We start from the raw sequence: 15,638 nt of genomic DNA, 5'->3' as shown, positions 1-15,638 counted from the left end.
CAAGACCAGAATAAATATGGGGGGGGATTCATTTGTGTGGTTCCTCAAAAGCCACTCCAAGGCTGTACACACTTTGACTGAAAAATATTGTGCATCGCAGGTGATGTCAAAAATAAGAAAATATGTACAGGAAATACAAGGACATGGTTAGGTGGAAGAAAACATTTTTGATGTGGGATTTTATTGAAAAAAAAAATCATGGTCAAGAATATGTGTTTTGTATTCACTCCAGGAAACAATTCCAAAGTTTGAGCACTGGAAGGATGCTGAATTTGAGACTGCATATCTCGCTATCATATATACTGTCAAAAGATGCAGAGTTGCATAACTTTATATGCCAGAGACTGACTGAGTGCCACTGTATAGATTGCCTCAGTAGTTTGGCAGGAAAGTCTACTTCTCCCCAAAATATTAAATTAAATCTAAGCCAAAATATAATTTTAACATTTTTTTCATCAAGTTCCTAGTTTTTATCCCATCTTTTGTTGCGACACTGAGACAATTTGAGATTCAAAAGGGCTTTCAATTAAAGTATATTTGAAGAGAAATGGATATTGATTTAGGCTTACTTCCTGGACAGGCCAATGACTTGTAATTTATAAGGGAAAAATGCAGGCAGCCAAACAGTCTTTGTGGATTGTTTTCTTGTTGTCCTTTTGCTTTGCTAAAGCAGAGTTTAGCTGTTTCAGTTGAAGGCAGAAATCAGAGTAGGAAGTTTTCTGAATTACAAAACAATAAAATTAGGTTACAAAATTGAAAGTAAAAAGTTGTAATCATGATGTCCTTCACTAAAAAGCTCTGCTGCATTCTTGAAGTTGCTTTCTTTTCTTTTCTTTCAAGTTCCTCTGGTTCTTCTCCTAGGATTAATCTTTTCTGCTACCAGTCATATGTTTTGGTGTATGCATTTTTCACTATGTCTGCAGAAATTGAGGCTGAACCCGGGCTACTTTGCGGAGTTCCTTGCCATGTGTACTGGGACACTGCATTTCACACCAGCTGATTGGCACCATCTGTAAACCTGAAATTAAAAAAAAAGTCAATATTTATATAGATATACCCTCTTGAGGAAAAAAGAAAGTCATTTGCTTTGAAAATTACCCTGCAATTTCTGATGTTGTCACAACCTATCTTTAAATTCAGTACAGGTAGTCCTTGATTTACAACAATTCATTTAGTGACTGTTCAAAGTTACACCGGCACTGAAAAAAATGATTTATGAACATTTTTCACCATTGCAGCATCCCTATGATCAGATACATGATTTACATTCGGATGCCTGACAACTGACTCAGATTTAAGATGGTTGCAGCATCCCGGAGTCATGTGATCCTCTTGCGCCCTTCTGACGAGCAAAGTCAATGGGGAAACCAAATTCACTTAAACAACTGTTACTAATTTAAGAACTGTAGTGATTCACTTAACAAATATGGCCAGAAAAGTCGTAAAATGGAGCAAACTCACTTAATAAATTCTCACTTAACATAACTTTTGGGCTCAATTGTGGTCGTAAGTTGAAGACTATCTGTAATTCCAGTTCAAAATTACTCTCCCATGATGCATAGCTTTCATCTTAATACTGAAAAACAGCTATTTATGTGGACTGGATATAATTCTAAATTTTCCCATTTAGACATAGTGACATGGCATGTCTGATATTTCCTACAAAATCACATTTAAGCTACAGTTTTTTTCAGTTTATTCAGAAGATAATTGTTCTTACCTGCTTCACTATGAGCCACCACTACCCCCAGTTCATTTTCTGCTGTGGTCAGCAAATAATTTGATTGTGCATCTCCTAAAGAGATCTAATCCCACAGGTTAAGGGAAAATGTCTGGAAATCTCCACAAAAAATCAGAAAAGCAAGCATAAAGATAACAGAAAAAGGATACAACTTTGGCCAAAACAATATCTCCTGGGCGGAAACTCTTGTAAACCTCTATCTGTCAACACATAAAGTAGGAAGAAAGAGAAAGCAAATGTCAAAATGCGAGGACAATTTCAAGGGACAAATGTCTCTGGCAAATAGAGCAATGAAGCTTGGATAGAGAAGTTTGAAATAATTATGACATTTTAAAAAAAATTCTGAAGTAAGATACAGGTGGCCCTCACTTAACCACAATAATTGAGACTGGAATTTCCATCGCTAAGCAAAGCAAAGCACAATGTCATGTGACCACACTCTAGCAATGGAATTCCCAGAAGTCTCCAGTTATTGTCATTAAGCAAATTATTGTGGGTGGTTAAGCCAGGACCTCATGTGATCCAGGCTTCCTGCCAGCTTCCCCATTGACTTTGCTTAGGGGAAACCAGCAGGGATGGTTGCAAATCAAGATAAATGGTCTGAAATCCAGGCCATTTGCCAAGTGACCAGATCATGACTATGTAAGCAGGGTGGGGTGGGGTGGGGTGGGGTGGGGGGGCTGAAACAGATGGAATTTTGAGGACTGGTCATAAAGTATTGCTTGTTCAATGCCACTATAAATTTAGATGGTTGCTGAATGAGTGGTTGTTAACCACTTATATTCTTACCCTAGGAATCAAATCACTACCCCAGATATGCAACTGCATTAATTTTTGTTCCTAGCAAGTTTTAGCCATTGTCTGAAAACTATACCAATACATGTGGAATAAAATGATTGAACATCTCTGTATGTTTATACACATTAATGTAAAAAAAAAAGTGCTTCATTTGATATAACCAAATATAAAACCATCTGACCTTGTCTTTTTCTGTAGCTCGGATATCTTCTCTCCTATAATGGAAGAGAAGATGAAATAATAATTTTGCCATTTTCTTCTGTTACCTCTTCAACTAATCTTACAGAACAAGTGACTTTATCTCCCCTTCCCATGTATCCTACTCCCTCCTTTTCCAACTTTTAGTTATAGTGGAGTGTTTATATTTGTACTGTATATAGGCTTTGTAATATTTTATCTTCTAATATTGTAAACCACCCAGAGTTACCCTTGTGGTAAGGTGAGCACCAATAAATTTAATAAATAAATAAGTAAAAAAACATATTTGGTGTAATAATGTAATTTAGAAAGAAGAATTAGCTAATTATATGAAAAGATTATAATCAGCAGAGCTTTAGAACCAACAATATTTCCAATTCTCATTATCACTCAAACATCAATAATGAGAATGAGATGGAGTATTAACACACTGTAGTTGGCTTATTCTAATGCCACCTTCAAAAGATGCCTACAAGTTTTCTTCATACCGTATTGTTCCACGGAATGGGGATTTTAATGGTGTAGAACCAACATACAAAATATGCACCTTGGCAAAACGAGAATTAATACTGCAAACCTGAAGAGGAAAAGAGGAAGAGAGAAAGCAACTTTTAGTAACAATCTGTTCTCTCTTATAACTTCAGGATTATAATTGATAATACTTCAGAGTTCTACATAGTGAAAATAACCAAACTAATCTCCAAGCTGGGATATATATATTTCTCTTTCTGCAACATCACAGTGGGCCTGCTAAATATTGAATGCAGGGATTAAACAACTAAAAAACATGTAAAAAATAAATGCAGACACAACACTGGCAATATATTATGATTATAATTGGGATCTAGGTTTCACATACTCACTTTATTGTAGGGGAAGTGATCCCATATTTAATTCAGAGAGAGATTAGACAAAAACTTAATTTGCTTCATTCATCACACTATTAGCAAATCTAACATGAGGTTCCAAAGATGAATGATCTGCACGGAAAAAATCCAACTCTTCACTTATGAGTAAATATAGCATTCTATCTATTTGTATTACCTTTTATTTTGACACTAATACCTGGATTAAAAATAACAATGAAATTATTAGGTAGATCTGCTGAGGCTACCTTGCAGGTCACTGTGGCTCCCACATCAGGCAGTAGCTGAGATTCCACATCTCTCATCACAGTGATTACTGGGAGCTGTAGGAAGGGTGCAAAACCAGCATGATTCAACCAGGCATTGAGTATTGAGCTACCACCAAGAGATAGGTTGAAGTCCAACCCTTTCTGGATTGCCAGTATGTCAAGTCATTCAAGGCACGGAATCCTTATCATTATCCCTCCCACTTATCCATAGCACATACTGCTACATGCAGTCCTTGTTTAATGATGTTTCATAAATTATAATGGACTTGGAAAGGGTGCTTTACAACCCATAAAATACTTCTGGCTATTGTAAAATGTTGCATTCCCGCCCCCCCACCCCCCCAGTCATATTACTTCATTTTGTACACTTGGCAACAGGATCAAATTTACAACTGGTTGCAGTGCCCTGCACTCATGTGATCACAATTTGCAATGTAAATTTTTCTGGTTTCCAATATCTTTTGTTGTTTCTGGATTCAGACTTATAACCGCATGATTCATTTAACAAACATGTGATTTGGACTTACAATTACATGATTAGCTTAATGACTGCTGTAATAAAATCAGGTCCACTGACATGGGTGCACGACTTACAACTGAAATCCCAGACACAACTGAGAAGTTAAGAATGCAGAAATACTTGATTCTCACCATGCCATTCTCACTTTTCTTTATGAAACAACCAGCCAAAGAGGCAAAGATGGAACCATGGCGTGTGTAGGTACCGTTCCCAGGGGTTCCTTCCTCTAAACTGCAGAGTCGCTCTCCTGTGAAATAGAACACAAGCCAAAACATCTTATTTTCCTACTGCCACATCTTCTCATGTTCTTAATCAGGAGTGTCAAACTTGCAGCCCATGGGCCACCCGTTTTAGTGAAGGAAAAAGTCATGATACGTCACGTCACGTGACGATATGAGTTTGACACCTATTCTAAATACTCATGTCTGATTACTCTCACTAGAACTTCCTCTGTAACACGTGCATGAGTTTATGTGCAACAAAAATAGATACCATAGATAGAATAAATGAGTAAAGAAAAACATAAAAACACAAGAAAAAACCAACTGGATCAGGCCAACCATTAATCCAACAGTTTGTTTCTCACCATGACCAAGGAGAAATCTCTGAAGTGTTTTCAAACCGATGGTATTATACCTATAGGCACGTAATCCCTAATCGGGAGGTGACAATACATCTCAAGACTGAAAGCCTTTGACTGATGTCATCCATGAATTTATCTAATCCCATTAAAACATCCAAATAAATTATTTTTGTCACATCCAGTAATTAATTCCACAAAATAATTTCGCAGTATGTAGAAAAATGCTTTATTTTGTCAGTTCTAAAGAGTTAATATCTTCACTGAGTTATCCACTGTGATTCCAAAATTAGTGTCAACTGGGATTTCTTTCTTGTATATGTACAGTTATGGTATTTTGCCTAAAAGTGATTTAAATTGAATCACACTTGATTAGATATTCACCAATTTTAAACAGATTCTTCTGGAGGTTTTCATAATCAGTTTTGGTTTCAACTATTCTAAGTATTTTAGTATCACCTGTAAACTTGGGCAGCTCCGTACTTATGTTTAAGATTATTAATGGTTAAGCTTAAAAGCACTGGTCCTCGCATGGGATCTTGGAGAATTCACTTCTTACTTCCCTTCACAGAAAAATATTCCAATTTATTTCTAATTTTTTAAGTAATTTGCAATCCTGTAGGAATAGGTCCTCTTATTCCATGGCTGCTAATTTTATTCAAAAGCCGTTGAAGAACTATAAAGGTTTTTTGAAAATCCAAGTACGCAAACTGCTCTGGTTGAAAGCTTTTCTGAAGCATCTATCTAAACCACTGGAAGGCTGCTAGATTAGATGGCGAGGACCGATAAAATGCATAATATTCTGCCTAGATTAGAACCGTGAAATGTTATTTTGCTAGACAAGATCGAATGACCATTTGTTGGGGAAAATAGAGGAATCCTCTATTGAACAGAAGGTTGGTCTGGATGATCTATCTGTATCAGATCCCTTCCAGTTACATTCGTAGATATATTCTATGAACTAATGATCACGGCCATCCGTGTCCTACAAACCAACTCACAGAGTCCCCAAATTCAGCCTCTTCTCGCTTTGGGGCTGAATCGAATGCCAGACATTTTACCCACAAGGCTCTCTGGAGCTGAGCCCAGGAAATTAGCGCTCAAGCCAGGAACGGTCCCTCTTAGAGCGGCTCCCATCCCGCCCTCTCCCGGTCACCCACCAGGAACACAGTAGCGTGCAGAAGCCATGCCGGGCGACGGAAAGGACTTCGCGCTAGGCCGCCTCTTCCCCGCGAGTGGCTGGAATTTCCATTGGGCGATTCCACGCTCACATGACTTCCTCCAAGCACGCGTTCTTCTGAATAGCAGCCCACGACCGAACCTTGGATGTTGCAGCAGAGTAATTGTAACTAGGAGGCCGGCGGAAAAGAATGGCCCTTGGAGCGCTTTGAATGACGGGAAGTGTAGTTTCATTTAGCTTAGCCAACGTGTAGTCGCGCATGTGCGAATAAGGATAAGGAGGAGGAAAAAAAAAATGATGCCGGGAAGGCTGCAATTGTCGAGGAGAGGTCTATAGAGCGGGGTTGATTGAGCCCCAAAAATGGCAGCTCCAGGTAAGCGTGAAAGAGTTGGAAGGAAACCGATTTTACAGTGATGTTGATGTTGATAAACGGCGTTTTTCTGCGTCTTTGGGTTCCCCCGGCTGGCTCCTCCAGAAGTTCCTGCATTGCTGTTTAGGGCTTAGCCTTCTTGCTCAAGTCTCTGATCGTCCCCTTCCTCTTGGCGTTGATGTTGCTTGTTGCTGTGAAACGAAGCGGGGATGAAGTCTCCTTCATTGGCCGAAGAATTGCCTAGCCTCCTCTTTGAAATGCATGCGGGCAAGACCTCTTCAGGATGCTTTTGTTTTCTCGCGTCTTGAAAGGACGATTGGCAGAAGCAGACGTGCTTCTATTTTTTTAAGCCTTGGCCTTCTCCAAAGATTCCGATGAAGAGATGCGACAATTCCTTTCTTTCTCCTTCCCCATCTGAGATTTTTATTGCCAAAGTCATATGTGTGCCTAAGTAGCTGAGCTTTGCACAGAGGCGGAGTTACAGCCCGAGCACACCTTGCTCAACTTCCAAGTGTTACAACCTTTAGAAAGCGGTCCATTGGCTCTGCTTCGCGGGTTCCGTTACGTCGTGGGTGTCTTGGTGTAAATTTGATTGGCAAAAGACAATGACGGGAAGACAAAATACTTAAGTGTGTTAGTAAATATTCAGTATATGCTTACATTATTTTTTTCTGTAGCCTACTCGTGCTTAATGAATTAATGTAAGCATTTTGTCCTGCAAGAATTACCAGGGTCTTCTGATCTTCCCTCTAAATTTCCTACCCCAAGAAAACTACCGGTAATTGAGATCTTTTCTTTGTGAATATTATACAGCGATTATACAACGATCTGACAACATTGCTTTTTAGTGCATAATATTTTGGAAAACAAGAACTGTGCTACAATATTACACTTCCCACAGCTGCCAAATGAAGTGGATTCAGGTAATTCTTGACTCATTGTGAAATATTTTTATGTGAGAAACATATCCCTGCTTAATCTGTGCAGTCATAATCTGTGTAGTCGTATTGTCTCTTTACAAAGGGTGGGTCCTCTTTTAATACTTGGAGGAGGGCATTATTGTATTTAAAATTGATAGTGGAAGGCCAGAGAATTTGAGGCAATGATGGAATGCAAGCAGACTGGTTTAGATTTTTCAAGATAGTAGATCTTTATTGTTTATAATTTTCAGGTTGATTTTGCAAAGCTTTCCACATAATTTGTTTGGTTGTTTCTGAAACTTAACAGGAAGCCACACTCCTGCATTTGGTGAATTATCATCAAACTTCTGAATGAGGTTCCTCAATACCAAAGAAAGAATTCCACTCCATATGCAGGGATAACATTAAGAATAAATAACATGCTTTCTATTGACTATAGCACAACTCTTATTTGAAATAAAATGGGAGAAGAGAGATATTAAGATTTTGTTGGCATAAAACCAGTAACAGTTGCTGCAGTTTTAGAAAGAAACATGTAGGTCTAATTTTACATTGGCTAAAATTTAATTTGATCTGCCATAGCATCACCTTACCAGGATGCTTTTGGCTCCCACAGAGGACTTCCCAGGGTCATTCTCACTTAATATTAATTGGCCAAGATCAGTTTTCTCCAGAGCTGATCCAGCTCAAGTTCCTTCTTGTTTTTTGATTAGCAGCTGCTTGATGCTGGAGTTTTACAAACAGGTAAAAGTCATATTTTAAACATTTGGACTTCCTTGCTGGCCATAGACTAATCTAAGTGGGATGATTGGCTCAAGTGAGGCAGAGATGCCAAGGAAGAGATTAGTTTTGAGAGGGATTAGTGATTATGGAATACATTGTTATTTAGAAAAGAGAGAGATAAAAGCATGAATGAGGAATGAAAGCAATGATGTTTTAGAAAAAAATCAAGCTATATTACTTGTCCTTAAATCTAGAAGTGTTCTATATAGTGTATCCTATTCAAGAGTATTGGGCTAAATTCTAGTTATTCCTTAGCAGTTTAAATGATGTTCGTGTTGGCTAGAGATTATGGAGAACGGATGTCCAATATCTCAGAGAGGTGCCTAATCCTGGATTACAATTCCAGACCATGCCAGTTTCATCAGCTCTAATATCCTCACTATTTGATATATTTTTGGTTCCTTCCGAGTTAGTCCTTTTTCTCCCTTTATTATGGTTCTCTGCAGTTATGCAGGGGAAAAAGAAACCCAAACATAATCATAAAAGATGTGCTCTTCGGGCAATTGTAGAGCAAGCTCTGAGCACCTCCTGCATTTTGAATACAATATGCATGTGGTCACACAAGGTATCTTGCTGTTCAGCCTAGGAAAGTAAGCAGAAGCATCAGCAAAGTCACAACCTTTATTACTGTGTTATTATCCTCATTGGTATTATGGAATAGGGCATAACTCTTCCATTAATGATGCACTGGATACATCCAAAGTGAGTGATTCCTCAGCCACAATGCTAACCATGGCTGCAAAGATTTCTCCACCTACTCACAGTGGGGCATTACCTAACAAGATGATGATGGAGCAGTGCCAGAGCAGTGCTCTGAATGTCTGGTGCAAACATTTTCCTCACCAAGCCCTGTCAAATACTTTCTGACACTTCCTCCTTTCTTCCCAGGTTTTGAGCTGCAGGGATGAGGAGTCGCCGGCGGATGTATTCCGCTGTCATGCGTCTCTTCCTGAAGTGTTTGCGGATAGGTCAGCGGCGCCGGTTCTGGCTGACCCAGCAAGTGGAACAACTGTGGCTATATGGACATCTCTGTTTGCGCTCTTTGTTTTACAACTCTTTTGCTGATAGCGACACAGCTCTTGATGCCCTCTTTGAGCCTATATACTGGCTGGTAGATCATGTCACTCGTTGGTTTGGAGTGGTGAGTACTTAGAAAAACAAAACAAAATTGGGAGCTTAAGGAGAGATATTTTCTGTATTAATAAAGTTACAGCTCCAGTTTTCAAGCTACATACATAGGTATTTCAAATTGCTAAGTAAAGCGAGGAGATTAAAAAAAGAACTGAAGTTGCAGGACGACGTAGCATTAGGACTTCATAGAATCTGTTAACTATTATCTATTTTGGCTTCCCAGAAAACAAGAAGGGCTTAATAAGGGAATGTATCTGCCACACACCCTTTCTCTTCCAAAGGGCTGACTTGGAATATAGTGTCTTGCTAGCTCTAATTCCTTTATCCCTTCAACAGGTGTTTGTGGGTCTGGTGATAACATTGACGACTTCTGTGGTGGGCATAGTGTACATTTGCCTCCTTCCCATGATTCTCCAGACCTATCCCATTCCCTGGATCTTCTGGCATGTTATCTATGGGCATTGGAACCTTGTCATGATTGTTTTCCATTACTACATGGCTATCACTACTCAGCCTGGTTATCCACCACAGGTAGGACTGAGGCTTTAATATTTATATTTGGACTTCTTTTAGTGTTTAATATTTCTTTACATTCATAAGCAGGGCTGCTCAGCGTGGTTTCCAGCCTTTTTTCTGTCTTCCTGGGTTCACACAATTTACTGAACTATCTTCCAGTCAACCACATTTCAGCCTTATGTGTTCTGCAAACCATATGGTTAATTTATGATTCAGTGTGTTGTGTAAATCCAGAACATTGGGCTCAGTTAACTATGGATAAATATGCTGTGGAAACCCGACCACTAGTCGTTTTATTATGAAATATCATGGACCAAAACCAGCTGGAGTTGTTCACATGCTGTGAACAACCCCCCCCCCCCCCCCCCAGTATGCCAGAGTTCAGAAGCACTGCCCCAGAGAGCTTCTGATCATTATCTTTGGTAAGAATGAAAAGGCAACATCTTTGCTACTCAAACAATACTTACAATTGATTTTAGCCAAGTCTGAGAAGCAATGTTCCACCATCCTCAAAAACTGCTGCTTTTTCCTTCTACAGCACCCAAAGAATGATCTTGCTGCTGTGTCAATATGCAGGAAATGTATTGCCCCCAAACCTGCCCGGACCCACCACTGTAGCATTTGCAACAGGTGAGCCATCATCGTGTCAAACCTATATTTCATTTCTTTCATTCTTCCCTGCCGTCTGTGCTTTTTTGGGGGTGGGTCATCCTTGTTATTTGAAAACCTTTGAAAAGCTCTAGTCTTGGCCTCTTTTGTTGCAAGGCGTACAGTGACCACATATGAGGTTCTGCAAGTTTCATTTCTTGCTGTTTCCTCTCATATTATGAAAATTATTAATTAGGTTTGTGTCTGCAAATCTGTGAACATGAAATATTAGGCATACAACTCTTGCCTAGCAGAAGTTCTTAAGAATCTGTTAGTCTTCATTCTGATTGCTAGTTTTCCTTCAGTATATTCCTGCTTGTTATATTTTAATCAACTGCTCAAATCATTGACTTAGAATAATATGTGAGCACCAATGCATGCATTTATATGGTGCAAAGTTTCTCTGAGGTAGAAGTGAAGTGTTAATGGTGGCATTTTTTAATCTCATAATTTCCTCAACAGTAGGACTGACTGGTTATAAACTGTGGGCTTTTGTTTTGTTGTGCATGAGTACAAGTCTAATTTTAGAAGAGAGTATTTGTATCTCAGAGTTGGACTGTGGAGTCCTGAGTGCTCACTGAGCTTGGGTGTTTCTTGCAGACATTTCATTATCCAGCTAGGTAACATCATCAGCACAGTCTAATGTTCCCTATATTGTGTTTCAGCTGCATTATAAAAATTTAGGGTAATTTTTTTTCCAAAGTGAAATTTGTACTGACACATAAAACAGGGTTGTTTGTAAGAAGAGAAAAAAATTACACAAACCTGATAGGTTCCTAGGTATTGATCTTGTATAAATTCTGTTACCGCTGGGATTACAAATAGAGCTATAAATCTAAAACTACTTCTCTTCCTTTTGGTGAATTTGAATTTTTTGTACTCTTCAGCAATTAAAAAATATTTAATTTTATCACCTAAAGCAATAAAGGCCAAACATTTGCTTTCAGTTTTTAGAAATGAGAAGTTAGCCTTTTCAAACAACTAACACTGTACGTTTTATTTGTGATTATGCATCTTTAGAGTACACACAGTCTTATCTTTGGGCACAGAAACTTAACATTAGCTTCTGTAATATTAATATTAATATTAATAATTATGAAGTAATCAATAAAATCAATACACTTTGTTATTAATCATAATATGCCAGCTGCACTGATTTCCAGTTTGCTTCTGGATGCAATTTAGGGTGCTGGTTGTTAACTATAAAGCATGCATGGCATAGGGCTGGGTTACTTGAACGACTGGCTGTGTCCTATCACTGCTGCCTGGTTAGTTCAATCCTGCAGTTTCTCAAATTTCTTTGAGATCGTTTCTCGGGACCTGAGAAGGATGACTTTTCGATAGCAGCAACTGCACTCTGGAAGAGGTTCCCCCTGAGATTTGGATGACCCCAATTCTGCTGGGGTCTTTAGAAGAGCCATGAAGATCTGGTTCTTTACCCAGGCAGAATGAGACCTCTGACCATCACACCTGTCATTTTTTTATCTTTCTTTCATTTTCTTGATTTTATTATAATTTCCTTGATTGTTACAAGCTAATCAAAGTTATTGAGATTAGGGTAGCACACAAGCTTAATTATTATTCCCAAGACTGGGAAATAATGTTCATAGTCCATTAAGTCTCTACTAAAGGGTAAAAAGCAACTCAGCCTCTGGTTTATTTTGTTTTTCACCTCTATGGCTGAACTGTTCCTTTGTTAATAGTTATGCTGCATATCAACAACCCTTTTGTGATTAAAATTAATGCTGTTTCCCTCCCACAGGTGTGTGTTGAAGATGGACCATCACTGCCGTATCCTTTTGCAGGTCTGTAATAGGACTAAGGGTAAAGGATCAGGTTCAGGTGGATTGTTTGTTGAAGAAATCTTAAGTGATTCTGTTCCCAAAACAGAATGGAATCTCTTGAAAATAATTGTCCAAAGCAAGTGATTTATCAGGAAAAGGTTTGACGCCTTCTCTTTTTAATACAAGTGGTTCACATTGAAGGTCCAAAAGAATGCTGTGTGAGCAACGTTCGTAGGTTGGGCTGGGCTGTTGTAAATGGGAAAAGGTTGGCTTTCTCCCTGGAGTTAAAGATCTTTAACCTGAAGAGACAGCATGGCTTAACAACTGTGTGGGACACTACAACCATCGCTATTTCTTCTCCTTCATGCTTTTCATGACCATGGGCTGCATCTACAGCAGTATCAGTGGCTGGGACATGTTCTGGGAAGCTTATGCTGCCATTGAGGTGAGCACAGGAGGCAGACTGTTTTCTTTAGGGGAAAGGCCTTGAAACTTGCAGAAGTGCTGCCCTATGCAGCAGGGGTGCATATAGGCCAAGAATTAAATGAGGGTAACTGGTGGCCTTTTTTCCATCCGATAGAAAATGAAACTACTTGACAAGGAGAAACTGCACGTGACAGCCAATCAGGTGGTGTATCTGCTCATCAGCTGTTCAAGTCAAGGACAGGACAGGGCATATAATGGGAGTTTACCATTTTAGTTCCATTCTGATTCTACAGAAGTGATTGTCACAACAATTCACTTTTAATTTCCTGGGCAGACACTCCTTCCATTCTTCCTCATAAGGGAGCTATGGAACACCATTCAACTGGCATTTTGTCCCTATACATGGAGGGAATATTTCCCAAACCAGATGTTTTGTCTGCTTTTGAAAGACAAATGCTAATCGGGAGTAAGGAAAATGCGTCCTGGGTCCCAGTGCTCTGCCCATCTCTCTCATGACCATAGTCTTTGTGTCTTAAACATGTATCAGGCTTGCTTGTTGTGCTTTCCATTTCATTTGTTCGTCCTAGAAAGCCCTTGGCAACTTCTGGCTTGGGCCACTGCTTTCTCTTTCCTGCATTCTTACTTCCAATTGTGGCAACATTTGCTCTTACTTGCAGACTTACTCTCAGACACCACCACCCACCTTTTCCTTCCGCCAGCGAGCTTTCCACAAGAGCATTGTGTACGCCTGGGTCCTCTGCAGGTAACTGATCTAGTTCTTTGGTGAAAAGTATTGGGAGGGAAAAAAGCTACTTCAAGAAACTTTCAGAGTGCTTCCAAGTCAATCTTGGAGTTTGCATGATGCTCTACCACTCATTTTTACAAGTATCCTCTCAGAACAGTTTGACATCCTTGTTTTTTAAACTTTCAGTTCAGTAGCATTGGCATTGGGTGCCCTCATGCTCTGGCACTCAGCCCTCATTACCCGTGGCGAGACCAGCATCGAACGACATATCAATCGCAAAGAAAAAAAGAGGCTACAGAAAAAGAGCAAGGTAAGGGAAGAGGCTGAATTTCCAAAAGGGAGAAAGAAAAAGGGGGACAGACCCACTCAGCTGCTGACCAAAAGTTCTTTCTAGCATGCCTTTTAAAACCTACAAATCTTTTAGATTTGCCTGTTTAACTTTTCTGTCTTTTAGGAAGGCATTTTTTACACTGCAGTTCATCATAGCTTTAAATTTTATGCTACTTTATTTGGGTTATTTTAATACGTTTAGAATTCTATAGATGCATTATCATCATCTAGTAAAGGGTTTAACTGATTTTTTCCTCCTATAAGGTCTGTGTATCACAGATAAATTATAGGCCTTTCTTTACTAGCAATTTAGAATTTATCAAGTAAAGCTCAGATACAGGGAATTTTGAGGACAAAAAAATTATTTCAAGAGCATTTTCTTTTACTATGGTTGACACTTCTAGTACAAAAATTCAATGCCAATTACCATGAGCTTTCTTTATTGTACATTTTAAAGATGTCTTGTACGCAGTTTTGTTGTTAAATATCTGAAGTCCTTGCCAATCACACTGAAATACATATACACCTTTTCTCCTCTATAGAGGAAGAATACTTGAGTTAGAATCAAAATAACTGAATTTGCATTTCATTCCCTTTTTCTCTTGGCTCTAGATATTTCGAAATCCATACAGCTTTGGTCCATTGGGCAACTGGAAGGTTTTCCTGGGTGTCGAAAGACAGAGGTAACAGATGTGCATATACTACATATATTAGAATAGCATTCCAATTGAGGAAACAAATTATCATAACTGGAATTACTTAGACTCATAATATAGTCATATTCTAAGTATCTGCAATTAGAAAATGCTAACGGAAGCAATATTAAAAAAGACTTCCATGTCTTCCTGCGTTATAGCTAGTTCTTGATTTACAACCACAATTGGGACTAAAATTTTGGTCAAAAGTCAAGGTGCCACATTACCAGACTTAATTTTATGACTTTTTATGATGGTCAAGCAAGTCACCACGTTCCTTAAGCAAACCATGTGGTCATTAAATGTGAACCCATTTTATCTATTTTTGCCGGAAAATGGGGGAAAAGTGTTGGATGCCGCAACCCAGTATAAATGTGAGCTGGTTGCCAAGCAACCAAAATGTGGTCATGTGACCATAGGGGTGGGATGGCAACCATAACTTCAATGGGTCATAAGTAACTTTTGAATATATTATAACTTCAAACGGTCATTAAGTGACCACTCATAAATTGAGGACTACTTGTACACATTTCTTACTGAAGCCTTGCTTTTTTTTCCAGACACTGGATCACTCGAGTTCTACTACCTTCCCCACATCCCCCTTATGGATCTGGCTTGAGTTGGGAAACTCCTCCGTATGTTGCTCAACAGAAGACCCCTCTTTTGGCAATTTGATTGGATGAAGAACAAAGTGTCCCAGCCGATGGAAGACTTGAAACCACAGGCTTCTTTCATTGGGAAGCATAACAGAAGACACAGTCCCTAAACTGGCAGGCTAACATCACAGTGGCATATCTGCAATGAATTGCTCATCCCACAGGAGAATGGAGAACCTCCAGCTGCAATCGGGGATCTATTGCCTGTCTCTGTTTTGTTTTGCACATAGTCCAATGGGGCTGGAGCAAAGTATTGTCGATTTTGAGAAGAGGCAACTAGTTCTTTCCCTAACTCAAGGAATGTGGCATATTAGGTCTTGTTGCTCTTCCTGTAAGGACAGATTTTTTACCATAAAAATAAATATATATAAACAATCATCTCCTCTTTAGTGGGAAAAGGAGCAGTGAAAAGATTTGAATACAAACTGTTGATTCATAACTAACAGGAGTAGACTATTTTTCTTTTTAAAAAATAGTAATTC

The 15,638-nt window shown here is 38.9% G+C and overlaps 2 protein-coding genes across 4 annotated transcripts; one reads left to right on the top strand and one right to left on the bottom strand.

Annotated features, from left to right (window-relative positions):
• Positions 1-313: 313 nt before the first annotated feature.
• On the bottom strand, positions 314-6,385 carry EXOSC1 (exosome component 1). Of its 2 annotated transcripts, XM_070945460.1 has the most exons (8): positions 6,133-6,385; positions 4,524-4,639; positions 3,852-3,926; positions 3,226-3,314; positions 2,721-2,754; positions 1,891-1,941; positions 1,721-1,805; positions 314-1,018 (listed from the first exon to the last, which is right to left on the bottom strand). In XM_070945460.1, exons 1-8 carry the CDS (start codon positions 6,383-6,385, stop codon positions 912-914), a joined length of 810 nt encoding a protein of 269 aa, XP_070801561.1. In that variant the 3' UTR covers positions 314-911. The 2 variants fall into 2 exon arrangements, with proteins under 2 accessions (XP_070801561.1, XP_070801562.1); XM_070945461.1 differs by lacking the exon at positions 3,852-3,926 and having other exon boundaries at positions 6,133-6,240.
• A 69-nt stretch (positions 6,386-6,454) lies between these two features.
• On the top strand, positions 6,455-15,513 carry ZDHHC16 (zinc finger DHHC-type palmitoyltransferase 16). Of its 2 annotated transcripts, XM_070946397.1 has the most exons (11): positions 6,455-6,525; positions 9,114-9,366; positions 9,693-9,887; positions 10,411-10,502; positions 12,283-12,311; positions 12,616-12,749; positions 12,885-12,932; positions 13,408-13,493; positions 13,662-13,785; positions 14,418-14,488; positions 15,061-15,513. In XM_070946397.1, the coding sequence occupies exons 2-11, from the start codon at positions 9,130-9,132 to the stop codon at positions 15,173-15,175; spliced, it is 1,131 nt and encodes a 376-aa protein (XP_070802498.1). In that variant the 5' UTR covers positions 6,455-6,525; positions 9,114-9,129; the 3' UTR covers positions 15,176-15,513. The 2 variants fall into 2 exon arrangements, with proteins under 2 accessions (XP_070802498.1, XP_070802499.1); XM_070946398.1 differs by lacking the exon at positions 12,885-12,932.
• Positions 15,514-15,638: the final 125 nt, after the last annotated feature.

The sequence above is a fragment of the Pituophis catenifer genome, unplaced genomic scaffold, assembly GCF_029215685.1.
Source record: "Pituophis catenifer annectens isolate HBS135680 unplaced genomic scaffold, rPitCat1.0.hap2 SCAF_6, whole genome shotgun sequence".
NCBI lineage: Eukaryota > Metazoa > Chordata > Lepidosauria > Squamata > Colubridae > Pituophis > Pituophis catenifer.
Note: the sequence above shows the minus strand (reverse complement) of the source record. Positions and strands in the feature narration are given on the sequence as shown.